Here is a 19168-nt window from a genome sequence, read left to right as displayed (position 1 = left end):
GAGTTTGTTTGTTTGTTTTTTCATCTGTGAAAAATTAACATTTCCGCAAAGAATGTTACATGCTTTAGTTACCTTCCAATTTTCTCTCCTAAAATTACATTAAAAAGGAATGTTTTGAATTTTCTTTTTCTCTGTCACCTTTTACCATTCGGCCATGTGGGCACAGGCCCCAGCGTGCTGATGGACAGCACGCTGTGTCAAATGTAACCACCCAGTTAATCAGCATGGAGTAGACTGGAAATCAGATTGCATCAACTCACTTGTCTAACTTGTCTGAACCTGAAGAGGTGAAAGGTTGTTAGGGGTATCCTCAACTCTGCTGTATTTAAATAGAGGCTAATTAGTTGATTTCACAGTTCATGAATTTGCAATGTAAGGTAGCTTATGATTTGCTATAGTCAATTACTGTTATCTATGATGGAAAAGATAACACCAAATAAAGTGTGATTCCTAAATGGTAGTTAGGGGACAGTATACAAAACTTTTAGAGGTTATTTTATGGAGTGCTAAATAAATGTTGAACTGAAGCAGAAGTTTGAAAATAATCATATACTTCCTGCTAATACATGTTGAGGGAAGACAGCTACTGTGCAGGGGCTTTAAAATGAATGCACTGCTAAGGCTTTTGTGTGTGTTACAATGCCTTCCCATCTTCTCATAGAAATCTTTTTTAAGCAGATTGACATGTTAACTACAAGATTTATTTGGGGTGGAAGGTGTCTAGGATCTGTAGAGAAGTCCTCTAGAGATGAAAATAGAGGCCTGCCACTGCTTCCACTTATTTTATGTCTTCTGTTGAATATTGGCCAAATAATTCACAAAAAATTACTTATCGGATCCAGACTCCAGATAGCGAAGTGTGGTGTGAAGCAGAATCCAGATCTTTTTCATTTTTAATTCTTTGCAAGAATTACTCCTTTTTTTGCCAGTTAAATCAGACCCAACTTGCTCAAATTAGTAAAATAAAAAGGAATAACCAAATGTAGCAACTTGGATATAGACAGTATCTTTGCCAACTTCAACGACTTGTGCACTAAAATAGTTATCAGCAATCAGACTTGTGCTGGTACATTGAAACTCAGCACTTTGCTCAAACCTTCAGTACAACATTCCCTGACCTCCCAATGACCTGACATCTCCAATACAAGTCACAGGTGAAGCAGACGTTTTAAACCAGGCTCTTCATTATTAGAAAACAACAACAGCAGCAAAAAAAAAAAAACTAACAAAATCCAACAAACCAAGAATGAGAACAGAGAAACAGACCCCCAGCAGCTTTCTCCTGAACAAACCAACCACCAAGAGAAGCTGAAACAAGAGGAGAGATGGCAGAGTGAAAGCACTGCGTAGATCTAGCATGAAGCACAGATTGACCGTGGAGAATGCGTTAAATAGGTGACTGCAAATGGGAGCATGTGCATGGTGTCAGTGGTAACAGGTGCGTAGAATCAGTACTCTGGAGAAAGTGAACGGTATCTTTGTGGTTGGGCAGTGTGTGTATGTGACACTGGTGTCAAGTGTGTGCAGGATTCTTGGATTTGTAGGGTTCCCTAGAGTGGCATGGCATGACAAACCCCATAGATTATCTTTTACGAATGCCACATGGCTCTGGAAGATTTGCTTCGAATGCCTACTCATTACTTACATCTAGAAATTGCATTGCTAAATATAGGATAAAGGCTAGCTGGGAAAAGAAGCATTCTGAGGATGAATGGAACAGCATCCTACAGAGAATAAATGACAGCACCTCCTGCTCCATTGCTTTTAATACCATTTCAAGTTCTTCATCTAAGCAGGGCCAAGATTTCTTCATCCTATCCTCTTGTGGCTTGACAATTGGGCCAAGTGCTGAAATAGCCATATTTGAAAATCTTACTCATAGGTAACAAAAGATAATTGCTTTCACATCATTGCTAGCATGCAGATTATTTTAAGTTGGGAATCACCCAGTGCACCCAGAGTAGCATCTATGATTTATTATTATCTTAGTGTTTTTTTATTTATATATTTTCCTAACTCTTATTGTCTTATTTGCCCTCTTACACCTATTTAAGGCATTTACTATGACTACCAGGGGCAAAAGAAGAAAGGAGGTGCAACAAGAGAAGAAAAGGCTAAGGGGGAGATTGCATTTAAAGTAGTCCAGGATAAATTCAAGCATCTGTTTTTATATTACAAACAAGATTGAAAACCTTCTTGAAAAGAATCAGCCTTCTTTGCTGGTCTCAATCCAACAGGACTTCACCCAGTGGTGTCTGATAACCTTTGCTGCCATTATCTCTAGCTGCAAGGGTGAACTCAGTCAAAATGAATAATCTCCTTAAACTGTCCTGCCTATTTCCGTCACTACCTTTCTTCATCCCTGAAGCCTTTTTCTGGAAGTGAGATACTTTAATTTTGGATATGATTTGGAATAAAATTCTTTCCAGAATACACAAAACCCTATTACACCAACCAAGATGACTAAACATGCAGTTCTATTACCGGGCAATCAACCTACATGCTTTGCAGTACTGGACGTGTTCCAATACTCTTCAGCTCCTCCCAGAATGGTTACAATTAGAATCCTTCTCATACCAGCCCTCCTTTGTTATTTTACAGACCCCTCTGGACCGAAAGATCCCAAACGACATCAACAATATTATTAAGACGTCAATAAAAAATTGCAAACAATTTAGAAGACACTTTAATTTTGAGGCTCAACCCCTTTCTCAACCCCTTACTTCCCCATACTTAGTAGAAAGGTTCTCAATCCTTCAAGTAAACAGTTTTGCCAACATGGTGAACTCCCAATACATGCCAACCCAGAACCCATATCATCTGATGTCTCCTTATAACCATTAGCTTTGCCCAAGAAAATGATATCTCAGCTGTACCACCTAATTAGTTTAATTCAAGCTACATCTTTAACAGACCTCAAATATCAGTGGGCGAGGGATCTGGATGTGTAACGCACTGAGGAAGACTGGCAGCAAATATTGCATTGATTTCAGTCATCCCCCATCTGTGCCAAGCATGGCATAATTCAATAGAAATGGTTTCTACTGCAGTTAGGTCAGACTTAATAAAGTCTACCCAGAAACGATCAAATACACGATGCTGTCGGGATCCTACTTCCCTAGTGCACGTTTTGGTCATGTCCAACGTAATCCTAACCCTCTTTATGCCAGTCTTTGATATTACAAGATCTGTGCTCTCAATTCCAAAACACTGTTCTGATCTGGGAGCATTTGTAGGTTTACTAGTAAGGCTAGGGTGGAATCGTTCTCCTCTCCCTACCCATTCTGTAGAGCTCAGGGATGTTCTTTGATATATTACCCTGGAGCAGATTCATTGCACTCTAAAATTTGAACTCGACAGCCTTTTTTTGGCTTTATCGAAAAGCCTTCATTAACAGTTATTTTTTAAATGAATAATTCCTTTTTTTAATTTATGGCTCTGAACCCCACCACACCCAACTCTGAACCTAACCACTCCCATCGCATTGTTCAATTGTTTATGATTGATTTATTTATTCATTCATTTAATTTACGGTTTGTTTGTTTTTTTGTTCGTTTAATTATATTGGTTTATTTCTAGATTTTTGTGGGGGGTTTACATAAAAAAAAAAAAAAAAAAAAAAAAAAAAAAAAAAAAAACCTTTGATAGTAACATACCAGTATAGAACAAAAGAACAATGGATAACTGCTATAATTACCCAGAGAGTTCAGGAATGGGGCATCATGCATAGCCGTTCTAACCGCCCAGTCCAGGAGAACAGTAACTGTTTCCTCAAATAGAGCCTGCCAGTCAGAGACAGGGCGCTGGCGTCTGACCCCGGGCTGACGGCATGTCCCTTCGCTTTTCTTTTTGTCTCATTCTCTCCCTTTGTCTGTCAGTCTCTCCCTCTCTCTCCTGCAAAGCCAACATCCCACCCGACGCACCGCCCAGACCGCTTCTCTTCTCATGCGCCTCACTGGGCTTTTTCCATTATCAGTGCCAGCAGAGCAACAGACCACTGCATGTACAATGTAACTAAATCTTCTGCTCTGCTTGAGAGGTCACTGTGGTCACAGATGTTATGTAAAACATATTTCACAGATATTTTGCACCATGTCAAAATTTACAGATCACATTTTAATATGATTGAACCTCTTATGCAACAATGAATATATTATACATGATTATAACAGGTAATTTGTAACCATTTAATAAAAAGTATAAATCAAAAACATAGTAGTGGATTACAAAATAGAAAAAAAATAGAAAACAGCATTTTGTTGTTGTATAAAGTGAAGTCAATCATTGTGGCATCTGATGTTTTGTGTAGGCCCGTCCACTATACTCTACATCTGCCCTTCATAGTCTATGAACAGCTGAAGGCCTCATTAATGTTGAGGGCGAACCACTGACACTCCCACCGAGGCTAACAGGCCCCCTAAGGTAAACTTCACACTGCCTGTTGCTATAGGGACCTCATAACCACTCAGCCTCAAAGATAACATCCAGACATAGACACAAAGTTACACACACACACGCACACATAATTGCTGTGCTGAATACAGCAACCAGCGCACATAAATATATTCTCTCTTTGACATATTTTCATCCTGTTCAGTTCTGCTTGCATTAGAGCCAAACCCGATTCTGTGCAAACTTGTACATCTTAGATGGTGGCACGTCTTACATCAGTCTGGAGGTGGGAATGTCACCAGCACTCCTGATACATGACTGAGCAGATCACTCAGAGGATCACTCAGGCCTCCCTCTAGGACTACATCAGCTTCTGGTGCTTTTTTCATGGATCCTGAAAGATCTTTCAAAACAAAGTGAAGGGAATGAGCAAAAACACAGTTTCTCTTCAGAAAAGTGGATCTTTGCTCACCGCTCCCTCAAATCTCAGATCCCTTCTAATAGATGTAATTCAGCCTACTAACATGCTCTTAGAGGTGGATAAGAGTGACATGAAGGCACACGAAGGCTGATGCAGTGGCTTAATTGAGTCTCTGGGAGATAAGTAATAAGAGGCAATACAGATGAGCCGAACTTTAATAACCAACCTGACACAAGAGAGAAAAGATAAATGCCCTCTCCCTCTCTCTCTCTCTCTCTCTCTCTCTCTCTCTCTCTATCTCTCTCTCTGCCTCTTTCTCACTGGTCCTCCCTCTCTCTCTCTCTCTCTCTCTCTCTCTCTCTCTCTCTCTCTCTCTCTCTCTCCGAGGGTATCATTTGCGAGAGGAGGATAGGGACAGACGAAGCGGCAGCAGCCTATTATGCAGCATGGTCAGGCACAGAGTAATTATAGGTTCAAAACTGCAATGAATGAGCTTTATTACTGCTTATTATGGGATAAACAGTATTGATGCCCCTCCTACTAGACTCCTCTCAAAAAATAACTCCTTATATCTCTTATGCCACGCCAGCACCTTACCCCTCTCCCCACCTACTAGTCACTCCACCCCTACTAGACTCCACCCCACCCCATAATTTGCCTGAGTGGGACATTCTGCAGTGGGAGATCCCTTGAGTGGCTCCCCGGAGTGGATCTCCCACTACAGAATGTCCCAGTTTGGTTAAAAATAGACAAATTGGCCTTATAAATATCAATGGTTATAAATAGACAAAAATGCCCAATTAGCAGCATTCCAGCCACTGGAGCAGTGGGGGAAAGTGGGTGAGCGAAGTGAAAGTGACTATTGACTTTGTGACACACCGTGGCTATGACTCTGCAATGATAAGGTCACAGTACAGTCGTAGGAGTTACTTAACATCAGCAAAATAAGGATGTATTTTTCTCCAGTTTAATTCAGTTCACTCAGAATAAGCACTGAAATTGTATGAATAATCTGTGTACAAATGTATGCATGAATTGAAGCTATGAACTGAATTTCACTTCATTCACTTAATTCCATTTGAAATGACATGAAATGGAATGAAGCCCAACTCTACCACACAGACCAGGATGAAAATATTTACTAGAGACCAAATGTTGATGAACAAAAGCCTTTTGATGTGAAAGAAAATAAAATTAACCAATTATGGATGGCAAACTCAGCGTTAGACTCAGATGGAGACATTTTAGTTTCATTTAATTACTAGCCAGTTATCACTTATACTTTCAAATACATTTGTCAAAACTATTAGCTTTTTACAGGGCATTTTACGATATTTTGTTGGCTCAATAAATGAAATCACCAAAGTGGATTCTCCAGTGAAAAACGTTCTGTTCCCATCAAAACCTACATCAAAAGTTCCACTAAGTTATTTGGCCAGTGTGACACTGTCTTCACTAATTCTGCTGCTTAACTCTATTTACCCCAAGATTCTAAATCTTGTCATTACCCCTTGCTCAGGCATGCTAACTTCTAAATCATTTGCATTTCAGATGGCAAGACATTCCAGCATTAGACAAGAAGGGATAGGCACTAGAAAGGGGAAAGCATATCTATTTAGCTGATTGAATATGAAATCTAATCAGGCTACGAGGTGTAGGGAAAGTCAGCAAGGGCCAGGACAGAAGTGTTACTGACATGAGGCTGAGAACGGCGTGCGCGCCAGCTGCCTGCTGCTGTTTCTTTCCTTCCTGGTTCCTTCCAGTGTCTGCAACGGCAGCCAACGGGCCCGCACAGACGCACATGCAACCCCATGCCAAATCACGAAGGAATTTCATGAGTACAACAAGACTTTCAAAGATGCTTTTCACCTTGGATGCTGCTAATCATCCACATATCAGCGCAGCGAGTGATTCGAGGCGGGAGAGTGTGGGAAAAGAGTGAAAAATAAAATCTGAGAGAGAAAGAGAGAGAGAGTAGATGTGCTGACAGAACATCTGAAGCAGACACACCCTGGCATATGGAGGTGAGAGACTGGGCTCACTGATGGCGCCGACAGAGAGGGAAAGAGGTTTTATTTAAAAAGAAAAGAAAGGTAAAGAGGACAGAGAAGAATGTGGACAACCCAACAGTGCTAAAGGGAGAGAGATGCAGTGGCATATATTCTCATGATCTCAAATCCATAACAACTGGCTTCACTCAGCTCTTAGGAAAAGTAATGAACAGTTGAATTTAAGGCTAGAGTCAGGTTTCATATTCATATCTTCCATTAAGACTTAATTGTTCTTTGTAATTTGTGCAAGATTTTGGTGAGATCACGCTGGATATTCCATCACCAAAGCAAGGGTAGAAATCACACTCCAACACAAACAGGATATGGACACTAACTGGTTAAGATATAAATATACTGGATCTTCAAAGGTTGTCAGCAAAAATCAGTCACTCAAAATCAGGCAGAGCCAAGAGGAAGGATGCAGATGCATTGTGGGTAGGAACACAGCCAGTCCAAAAGCTAAAATGGAAGAGAGTCGTTTAGAAATTCAGTAGTTTTCTTCAGAGTTAAGCGTCTCTATCAGCTGGGGATGATGCCCTTTATTATGTCCTTGTCAAAGCACAAAGCCAAGCCCTAAGGAATAAGTCTGCAGGATCATTTGGCGGGTTGGAGTGCTTTTTTTTTTTTTTTTTTTTTTTTTTGTCATTAGCTGAATCTGGTCCAGCTCCGCCTACAGCCTTAATTTGGCCTGTGTAATACTTTATGTTTGGCCTTACAGAGCAGATGTTAGATCAATTTGCTATGCCCAAACCTTAATCTTAAACCAATAGAAGTGATGCTGCAAACATGTCAGTGTAAGCAAACTACTTCTACCAGCAGTGCCACAGGGATGAGTGCTGCAGTTTGCTGTCCTTTTTCAATGAGCATTATTGAAGCACTGGGCCATTCATTAAGCACTAAAGGACTAAAATGAAAAATGGGCCAAAAAGGTTTCTACACAGCAAGCCAGAATCCACAGATGAAAAATGAATGACTGAATCAATATCCAAACAAGTCACTTCGGTGACAAAGTACTGAAACATTACACTCAAGGTGGATTGATGTAAGAAGAAATCTTCTGCTTTAATTGTGGCAGCCTTATCTTTAATCTAACTATAATATTTGAATCTTTAATCTCAGTTTATTCTGATCTATTTATGCTATTTTAGTTATGTCACTTTACTCAATCTATTTATGTCATACGGTCTAAAACAGAAAGGTTTCTAGACCTGGATGTAGTGATAACCAAAGTTAAATGAAGAACTGCTTTTAGTTTAATTAACCCAGCACAACTCTAAGACGTCTGAAGTAATAAAAATATAACATCTATTTGCTCTGTTGCAAATACTTTCATGGCATTGGTTAAGGAAAAATGCTAAGCACTTTGATTAAATAACTAAGAAATGGGTAATTAACTCCTGATAACGTCTACATGATCTTAAATAACCTTAAATAATATTATCTTAAATAAAAGAGAGAGAACACAGAATGGCATCTTGTTTGTGCGTCGCATTTTGCGATGAAAGAAAAGCGTTATGAATGAGGTTTTTAATGAGGCTATTGGTTTGTCGTTATAATCATTAATAAAACAAATGCACGAGGTACGAGAAGCTTTGCGTTTTGAAGGTTGTCATCCCGCTGTTGGTGTACAAATCAGGTTGAATCAGTTTAATGTCTCTGCGCACAATTTCTAAGTGCGGAGAGAATAGACTAGCGCCAGATAGCAACGATCTAAATATAATGTACAGGGGAAACACGTCACGCCGCTTGACAGCCACCTGCAGCCTCATGTCATTGACGCACTGAGCATGTTGAAGTAAATTCGGCTGTTTGGATAACGGCACGGCTTCATTCTCTCGCCTCCAAAGTATTAAAAAAACCCTGCGACGTCCTAAAGTACTCTAAAGGTACGATGAAGTTGAATCAACGTAGGATAAGCACGAACGTGGACTGCATGTGAACTATGCGAGATTTCTCAGGTTCTCAAATAGTATATCTCAACGTTGTAGTTGATTACTTACATTCAAAGAAAAAAAAACAACTTTAAGGCTAGAAGTCATTTTAGAAAGCAAAGCTCGCACATGTCCATAACTAAAATAACAACGTTCATGTAAATGCAGTAAACCATTTTCCGTGACAAAACTTTACTATAAAGTGATATCGATATTTGTGGCTTGCCAAGCTCAGCAACACACAGAGGAGCAACTTGTGGTTGGCAGATGCCCAGAGTGGAATCACACGCAGCATATCACCAGCCAGCTGCTACAATTCCATGCCACTTCCGTCTACGTTTAGTAAACTTACCCAGTTTCCGTTTAGATGATGATGATAATAATAATACCAATAATGATGATGATGATAACAACAACAACAACAACAATAATAATACTTTTCTTAAACTCACATTATCATTGGTTACTTACTGCTGTGAATCCGGAAACTGTACAGAATAGACACAGCTCATCAAAGAAAGGACCACGAATGTGACGGTGGGGAATTTGTGCATATCCATGGCTTTGAATAAGCGATCTTCTCCGATCCACGACAGATCACTACCCGTAAAACAGTCCAAATCTAATCCTTCTCCTAAAGAAGCCCACCCACCGCCATCAGAGGTAGTTTGGAAACAAACAGATGTTTTGACCCTCCCCGCGAGTTTTTTTTTTTTTTTTTTCCCTTCTGTTTTGCTACTAGTGAATGCGATCCTAAACTGTCACTCCAAAGACTGTCAGAAGGGGGATGCTACATAAAGCGCTCGTACATCTCTGGCGTTAGCAACCTGTCTCGGACTATGCGCTCCGCGGTTGATCGGTTTCATAGACCCCCCACCCCCATCTGTGAGCGATCATCACCACGCATTGCTCGCCATACAAGGCACGCCGAGACCACACACCCTCCCACCGCATTCCCGGGGCTTGATTCAGCCCTATCGTGGACACGCAAAAAAAAAAAAATTTTAAACCCGTTTATCTACCTTATTAGACTGACGCGTGAAGTCTGCGGATCGGTGCGATAGCTCATTTTAAAAGTAGGTTCTAATTAAATATATTTGTGTTACTAAGACACACAATAAACCAGGTAGTATGATATTTATCAAGAGTCCTTCTTAGTTAGGTTTTAGGATTTAGCCTTTGACTATATACTAATGTGTCAGTGGGGTCTAATCCTAATTCAGTCTTCAAACCTCCTAATCCTTAATGTTGGTTCTAATTGTTGCACCCAGTGGTTTGCATGCTGTAGGCAGGCACCTCAGATATTTCATGCCTCAATGTCTTAAAATCACATGTTATAGTGGACCAATAAAAGTGTGTTGTTTTTTTTGTTTTGTTTTTTTTTTTACCTTTTTTTACACAGGAAAAGAACCTTCACTCCATGGTGTTCTTTCTGCCATTAGCTAAAGTTTGAGCATGTCTCCAGGCCACTAAAAACAGGGCCAGCCGTTACATGTTTCCTGGGAAATTCTGTCCTCCCTGGCTGTGACTGTAAAATAAGATCAAACTACAGGAATTCATCAGAAAAAAAAGTCATTTTTTTTCCCCAAACCACATTAATTTTGGAAAAGTAATACTCTGGTTTGACATTAACAAAATGGTCACATATTTATAGCAACAAGTCTGAGATCTTGGACTGGTTGGACACTGTAATGAGACTTTTATTGCCATCTGTGCCCCTTGAGAAAATTCTGAAACATGGGGTTCATGTTTGTTGCTGGGGGTGGAGGGGTTGACCTTTTTACTGCTACCAGTGCACAAAAAGCCAAAAAAAAAAAACCAAACGATTATCACATATATGACAATTATGGCAATATCATGTTCAGTGGCATCACAACAGGAAATTGTCATGTCCATACACAATTGTGTACAAAAGTGTAATAAAGGATAAAATTGTGGAGGATATAGTGTTTTCCATTGTTCTGATTTCTATGTAATTAAGGATGTGCTGCGTTTGCAGACCTCGTTGGCTGGCGAGCCAAGTGCACTCCTCTTGCTTTAGTTTCTATTTCACGTGAGAATTGTGTGTATGCTGAGCAAATAAGCAGGATTCTTTACACTCAGCAAATAGGAGAATTGCGAGCAGGATATATTAGTAGAGGTGATCTCTCTCTCTCTCTCTCTCTCTTTCTCTCTCTGTGTGTGTGAGTGTGTGTGTGTGTGTGTGTGTGTGTGAGAGAGAGAGAGACCCCTAAGTGAAGTGGCTAAAATGCGAAAGCAGACTAACACACTGCCCTGAGTAAGACCTTTGCTTGTGTCCACACTACTAACACTGTGCATGTCCAGCAGGGCTCACGGCTTGTTTGTCCAGGTACACTCCTGTCCCCAGGTGAGGTGCCCATATGGGCATGGGACAGACATCTCCTCAGAGCATGCAGAGGTGATGAATAACACCACGAGATAATTACTGCAGGCTATACTCTGTCATCTGAAATTCTGTTTCCAGTCACCTGATCATTTGTTTGTCTTCACATTGGCATGTCACAAAAGCATATGAAAGGTAAAGGGAAAGCAATTACTTTGCATATTTCAGGTGGATTTTATGGAATGAATGAGATTATATGGTATCAGCACCTGACGCATACATGCCTTCTGCTTAAAAAGTGAGGTATGTGTCACATCCAAACAGTTTAGGTACCGTTCAATGTTTTGAGTAGGTATGAAGGACCAATGTTTGCTGCAACAATGATCTGAATGGGTAAAAAGCACACCAACTATGTTAGAAGCACATAAGACTACTTTCTTGTCAAAACTGCCTTAAAAAGATACCAACGGATAGGTTGCCTTTCTGCTATAGACCAACTGCTAATACCTCTGTTAGAAAATGGTACAAAAAAATACATTGTGCAGAGTTTCCCAAGCATTTGCAGTATCTCAGTGTTTGCAATATCCTGTATCCCAGTCAGCCAAGAGACTCAAAAGACGTCAAGTTGTTGGCCTTGTTTTTGCTGCCTGATCTCAGCGGCAGGGGTGGGCGTGGCTTTTTACGCACCTACCGCCTGGGGATTTGCCGCCGTAGCCTGGCAACACCACACCGGCTCCTTACGACCGTGCGGGCCTCGCGTGTGGCGGAACGGGGGAAGAGCTAGCGGGAGGGCAAACAAATGCTGCTTTCCCCTATGGCAGGGGGAACCATCCTTCCTTTCTTTCTCCGCACAAAGCAACGCGGAGCGAGACCAAGCGCCGGCGAACCAAGAGACCAAGCGGCGTTCTCGAATTACACCACGTCGGCTCGTCTGAGCTGGCAGCTGTGCAGACGGAGGTGGGGTGCGTTTTTTCCTGGCCTCAGTACCGGAGACGGTGACATGGATCCCTCAGACGTGCATGGGCCTCGGTGGGGGAGGGGAGCTGGTGTTCGGATCATTAACCGATGGCTTAGTGGGCTGGCTGGTGCAGGGGGGTTAGGCTAGGTATTGTGTTTATGTCATGTTTTTTATAATAATCAAATCTAGCGCTAGTATATCTTATAATTAGCGCTAGACACACCCAGTGACCCAGTGAACCTCCTTATACTTTCGCCCCTGTGTTTCAGTCTCAGATTTAAGAGTCTGTTCTGACAGTAACAGTACAATATATGGACAATGAGTACATCTACAGAAATGTGTAACGTGCATTTACGGTGCTCTGTGTTAACTCAGCAGGCCTTCTGCTGCCCTGGAGGTGTTGTGTCTGCAACTCCTGTTCTAGGGTTGTCGTCAGCTCCTCACGCCAAACATCTCCCCTACTGCCTCACAAAACCCAACATTGGAGACATACTTCCGGTTTACTTCGGGATTTAGCCAGCTAATTCTAAAATCTAACTACCCATCCCAATGACAGTAACCAAAATAAAAACACTATGGATTAACCTCTTTAAAATGCTGTGGCTCATTAAAATGTATTTGCAGAGTATATATTCTTGATCTGGGGTGGATCTCCCCAGGTGTTTCAGTCACAAAAAAACAAAAGCTGGAAACTACAAAGCTGTGAGAGAAATGTGTGTTCTGCAGCCTTTGTTCTTTGTGTTATATAAGCTTCTATGCCTTCTTTATGAGACCATGTCTGATTTATATAGATTATTAAAATCATAGTCTAAAGCAACTTGAATCTCGTAGGTTAAGGCAAGATGCAAAAACAAATCTCACTTACACAGGAAAATTCATTATTATGCATTGCACTATTATTTTATCAAAGACCCAGAGAGTAAACTCTGAAAACAGGATTAAAATAACATATAAAATTGATAGACTTACAATTTATAGATAAATCTATTTATATTTAAAGGAAATTAAATATTTATATTTAAAGGAAATTACATATTTAAAGGACAAGTGACACTGCTCCCATATTGACTGACTAATTTAGTACTTATAGTAGGGTATTGTTTATGTTGTTTAACAAACTAGCACTTATCAGTGTTTAAGATAGACCTTATGTATTTTGTAATTCTAGGTTTCAGCATTGATCCCTGTATTCTACAGTATTCTAGTTCATTGGTATGTTGGACTCTAACCTACTGTACTGTACTACAACGTACAGTAGTACGTACTGTACTATGACTTACAAAGCACTTTGTAAGTCGCTCTGGATAAGCGCATCTGCTAAATTTCATAAATGTAAATGTAAATGTAATCTAAATCAAACAAACTGTAGACACATGAAAAACAATTCCTGCAATTTCCAGCAGCATGTACATGAAATTCACTGGAAAGGTAAAAACATTTCAATAAGGAGGATATAGCAGATAGCAGCAGATCTTGCAGGCTCACCTAATAATGTACAAATTGACAAGACTCATAATTATGTAACCTGCTGTTAAAAAACATTGTTAAAACAGACAGGATATATTCTGTTATGCACCACAACTCAGCTTGTGTTATTGCAACATCTCATCAGTCTGCATGGCTGAAAATGAAAGATAACCCCACCCCCCGGCCCGAAAAAAGGCCTTGTGGAAAAAATATGGACTGTGGCTTTTTTCCCACAAAGTCTGCCAAGTAAGTTTACTCAATAATTCACCCTGAGAAATTTTTCGAGTGCAACTGGGAACTTTTACAATTTAATCGGGACACTCTTGGTAACAGCTTAGGCGTTTATTTAACATGGTGAGAGAAAAGCCTATACCTGTAGCCAAGGTATCTCAGAGGTCAGTGGCACCAGTTAACCCTAATTCCAGCATAGGAAATGGTACCCTTCAGTTCAGAATGATTGTGAATCAAAGAATATAGAGAACATAGAGTCTTACTGACATCTTCATGTTTTTCTTGCCAGTTCAACTCATCTGAAACTTAGCTTATGACTAAGTTGTGTTAAATCGTAGAATACACATGAGCTCCATGAACTAATAACTGATGAGGTGTTGTTAAACAACTTGGAGTCTTACTACTAATCACAGTGTGTGTCTTTGCATGTGCTGGGTTAGCATAGCTTGCCAGAGCAAACCATGTGTGTAAAATACTTTGGTAGCACAATAGTTTAAACAGTAAGAGTCTCACATTTACGTGGTAAATTTCTCATGAAAGTCATCTTTCATGCTGAGATTCTATGCGGCCACAATGGAAACCTTTCTCATCATCCTAGATCAAAGAAAGGGTGATGTAAACATAAGATATATTCTCACTGACAAAGTGAATTGACGTGAAAGAAGAGCTGTACAGGGAGTCTGCGCACTCACAGGAGATGTTTTGATGGGGCTCATCAGAATAAACAGACCATTTCAGAAAGGTTGCAAGTAAGCAAGTATCCCCACACTTTAAAACAACTCAGAACTGTAACACAACAGACTAAACCCAGATGCTCACAGATAAAAATAGGTTAGATTTATTCAGAGAGGGATGATTTAAAGCTATTGTTATTAAACAGAAACAGGTCAAGATCCAGAGAACACACAAACAAAGCATGAATGGGATAAGCACAGGGGTAACCAAGATATCAGTTCAAAGAATACAAAACGAGAGAAGGATCGAGCAGAGTCAATAACCAGGAGTCAAAATAGTTCAGTAAAGGGAGAAATAAATGCAGGAAATGCTCAGTACAGGTGGAAACATTCAATAATCAGGGGAGGAGGATCAAAGGAGCTGGATACGATTGGTGGAACTGGATGGAGTGACAGATGGGCTGTTGACAGTTGGATTAGGGGAAACGTAGTCAGAGGCAGGGAGCGTGACAGGAACAAAGCAGTGTAGAATAGAGCTTTATCTCACCAAAGTCCCTTCATGCACAGGGCAAGTCAGTTTGAACTCTTTGCATCATTCACAGTTTATGACAGATGCACTTGTCTGGAGCAGGTTACAGAAATAACTGTAGGCAAGTTAGGCCAGAGTGTAAATCCCAGTGTAAATATATACATAGTGTTCAAATGCCTTGCCTAAAAATAATGAGCTATTTATCTGGGAACTACATGATTCCTTATTTGCAAAAGACACCTTATAGCAAACACACGAAGCACACACGTTTGATAATAAAACATCAATGCAAAAAGAATAAATAAATCTATAATTCACTATAACTTATTCACTATATAATAAGTCAAAATATAACATCATCATATTTCTCTGGAATATATATGCACACATTATGTTAACAATATGTGCTTCATGCATTACGAAATGTTTCGGGCATTATGAGCTTAGGTTTTCGGATCTAGATGCAGACAGTTTTCGGCTCAAAAAGGGTAGCACAAAAAAGGATAAAGAACACTAACCCAAAAATCTAACAAAAAACTTATAATAATAATAATGTTATTATTATTATTATTATTTACTTTATAGTTACTTTAGGTTGTCATCTAAAATGTATCTCATTTTTAGCAAGTTGGCACTTCACTACCCACAATGCTCTGTGTGTAAAACTGTATAATTTTGGCTAAAATGTTAAATTAGTTACCTGAGTAAGCAATACTTCAAGCATTATTCTTCGCTCTCTAATGATAACAATAGTAATATGTATTAGCACATGTGTTTGTCTATCTTCCCAGTGCAAACTTGTGTGAGCCTTTTGTAGTATATCAGTATAGTATAATCTAAGAGTCTCAACCCTTTCTCATGAATTTCTCATGAAAGTCAGCTTTGAATCAGATTTTTGGAGGTCACAGTAGGGAAACATTTGTTATTTTGCAGATCAAAGAGGATAATTTATAAAAGCAAATCATTTCTATGGAACATTCAAGAAATTCCAAAAAGGAAGACCACACTCACATGAGAGGTTTTCAGACCACTACTTCAGAATTCATACCACTTCAGAGTGTTTAGAAAACACACATTCGTGATGATAACAGTTCGGGGCTCCAGTTCCCAAACGTATGTAATGTATTGTTAAGAACATTTTAAATGAGACGGGCTGTGTTAAATATAAAAGCATTTAATGATGATCTTTGTGTCGCTATGCTTTTGGGAAACAACTTTGCCATTCCATAAAGGGGACTGTGTAAGACTTTACCAGGCATAGGGTCTGTGGGCATGACGGTATTCTGCTACTCTTCTTCTACAGCACCTAAAATGCATTAGCTGAGCCACAGAATGACCCGTGTGGTCTAAAGTAGTCAAATTCAATCACTAAGAGGCTGGGGGCATTTAGAAAGAAGAAACAAAAGGTCACATATGCGCCATTTCTGAATGTTTGTTTAATTACTTTTGATAAATCATCCAGTGTGACTCACAGCTAAATCTATATGCAGACAGGGAAAACAAAGGGAGGTATGTGGCTTCTGTAGACTGTCCTCATCTGGCTGAAAAATCTCAAATCCCACAAGCTAGTATTAATCAAAATGCCGACTGCAGTTTTTGTGAAAGTTTAGGAATGATTATAGATCTACATACTTGAAAACTCATCATTTTACGCATAAGGTGCTGCTAATCATTGTCAGTATTTGCTTATATCACCTATTTATTTATTTTAGGAATAAATCATTTCTGTGAGTGAATATTATTGTTAATTGCATTAAAATTGGACTGGTTGTTTACAATTATGTAAATAATTGTGATTCTTTCTCATCATTCACCTGATACAGCTCAACCTCAACAAAACCAGCACTGACTTTCATGTAATCTTTCACCTGCTAAAGTAAAGCAACTCTGAGATCAGAAGTGCTCATGACATTCACCATTCTCTGCCAGCTGATGTCTGTCTGAGGATGAAAAAGAGCACACTCTTCAATGTCTGACAGCAGGACCTCTAAGGCCCACTTCCTCTCTAAATATAGTATGGCTCCAGAAAGGCCCACTCATTCAATAAAGGCCCAGATGGACAGGATGTTTATCTATGCCACCAGGGTGTAGTTGTGTTTCTGCATCTGAAGTTTTATATGACTTATCGTGGGCCAGAAAACAGACAGAAGAGTGTCATGAAAAAGAGCAGCTTGCCAGACAGACGCGGCCTGTTTGCTTTATACGACATTTTGACCAAGAATGGAACGTTGCCGGGTCCGTGGGTCAAGCAGTGCTGTGCTGACGTGGGCGGGGTGTGATACTGACATGTCCCTACTTGCTCTTTATATTTCAGACAGTTCTTCCTCTGTAAAAATCATCAGCGTCTATCCTCTCAGGAACACTCTGAGCCAGCAGGGCTGCTCACATGTCATTCCCTGTCTGACATCAACAGGGAATGTTAGGAGGAAATAAAACCACAACCATGCAGGAATATGGCCTGAGCTTAGGTTACCACTTAAAACTGGCAATCAAGAGCCAGAGAGCAAATTCAATAGGTGCTTAACCAGCAGGAGAGAAACTTGCTTTCATTCAGTTTACACTTCGATTTCTGGCACCAGGTGTTCCAGCGTACTAATGCTTCAACTCCACTGAACTCAACCAAGGAAGAAAACTCAAAGGCTGTGTCTTCAGAAGCTTCATAACAGCACTGATGTTGGAACTGACCCTCTACTTCACACAGAGCTCTTTAGAAGTCCAGATGGCAGGCTTTGAGGAAGCAGAGAAGTGTGAATGCATGAAAGTAATACCACAGTGCAAGGAAAGACAGGTGTCCCTTGATCAATCTGGATGCTTTAATGTCATTTCAAAGTCCTTCACACTCAGACAAGTTTCTTTCTTTTTATGCACCCCCCCATCATTCATGTACAACTACTAGGATCAGTGTAGGACATTTGGGAGGCTTGCATGGACCTTTTAAAGCAAATAAAAGACAGAAAGACTGACAAATGCGGTAAACACTGCATAGTATTAAAAAGGTTTTCATTTTGGGGTCTCCTGTATTTTTGTTGGGGCCCCATTTACTGTTACTGAGGGGTTTAGGTTCTAGAAGAAACTATGAGTAATCCAGCAAAGGATTACAGATGAAATACTAAAAACATTAAATAATAAATGTTCTTAAGCAGTAGCAAATGAAACACATTATGATATTTCTTCTACATCAGTACTAAGCCATCACATATCTTCTGTAGATGAAACTATTGAAACCATCTTTGTAAACCATCTAGTGTTACCATGTAGTACTGGAAAACGAGAATGTTAGAGGTGGATAGATGTCTTACATGACAATATGAGCACCTGATGTTGAATACATGCAAATTTTGCTGTAGACAGATTCATTCTCTTACATAAGAGCACCTTGGGTACATGTCACAGCGACACTGTTACACACAATCAAATGAACATTAATGAGACACAATCTTGACTGTTATTGTCCTTACTAATACTACACTTTTTAATTAACTAGTCACATAAGTTATCCTCTCTGGGTTAAGTAAGGCTAGACAGAGAACTTTGGAGAGAAAATCTTTATTCAGTCATTGACACAAAACACATTTCTGAATCATTCTGAATTAAACTTAAAACATTTTTCTCCTCTTATTGAGGGAAGCTTGTCAGATGATGACAGATGACAGAGAGCTCCAGCTGCAGATGCTGGAAATAAGTGGAGCTTGTGAAGAGAGCCATGCCATCTATCATGACAGGCCAGCAGGCTGCTGTCCTGAAGGAAGACACATCTGTCAGGCCCAGAGTGCAGACCAACAGAGCGAGGACCCAGAGACACAGCAGGCCCAGAGTGCTAGACCAACAGAGCGAGGACCCAGAGACACAGCAGGCCCAGAGTTCAGACCAACACAGTGGGGACCCAGAGACACAGCAGGCCCAGAGTGCAGACCAACAGAGCGAGGACCCAGAGACACAGCAGGCCCAGAGTGCAGACCAACAGAGCGAGGACCCAGAGACACAGCAGGCCCAGAGTTCAGACCAACAACGCAGGGACCCAGATACACAGTTCAGACCAACACTTGTCCATCTGCTGGAGATTTCACATTGATGTTTTGTTTCAACTTCAAACCCATGTTAATGAGAATGTGAGTATTGATTCAAGATTTTTGGTTGTGGTTATGGTAAAGATTATGTATATTTACATTA

At 40.1% G+C, this 19168-nt stretch overlaps 1 protein-coding gene across 1 annotated transcript in view; it reads right to left on the bottom strand.

Annotated features, from left to right (window-relative positions):
- cacna2d1a (calcium channel, voltage-dependent, alpha 2/delta subunit 1a) overlaps nucleotides 1-9655 on the bottom strand; it is an 81643-nt gene extending 71988 nt beyond the window's left edge. The window contains exon 1 of the mRNA XM_035534179.1: nucleotides 9267-9655. Within this exon, the coding sequence (XP_035390072.1) occupies nucleotides 9267-9355 (89 nt within the window). The 5' untranslated portion in view covers nucleotides 9356-9655. The remainder of the gene's footprint in view (nucleotides 1-9266) is intronic.
- Between the last annotated feature and the right edge of the window lie 9513 nt (nucleotides 9656-19168).

The sequence above is a fragment of the Electrophorus electricus genome, chromosome 2, assembly GCF_013358815.1.
Source record: "Electrophorus electricus isolate fEleEle1 chromosome 2, fEleEle1.pri, whole genome shotgun sequence".
NCBI lineage: Eukaryota > Metazoa > Chordata > Actinopteri > Gymnotiformes > Gymnotidae > Electrophorus > Electrophorus electricus.
Note: the sequence above shows the minus strand (reverse complement) of the source record. Positions and strands in the feature narration are given on the sequence as shown.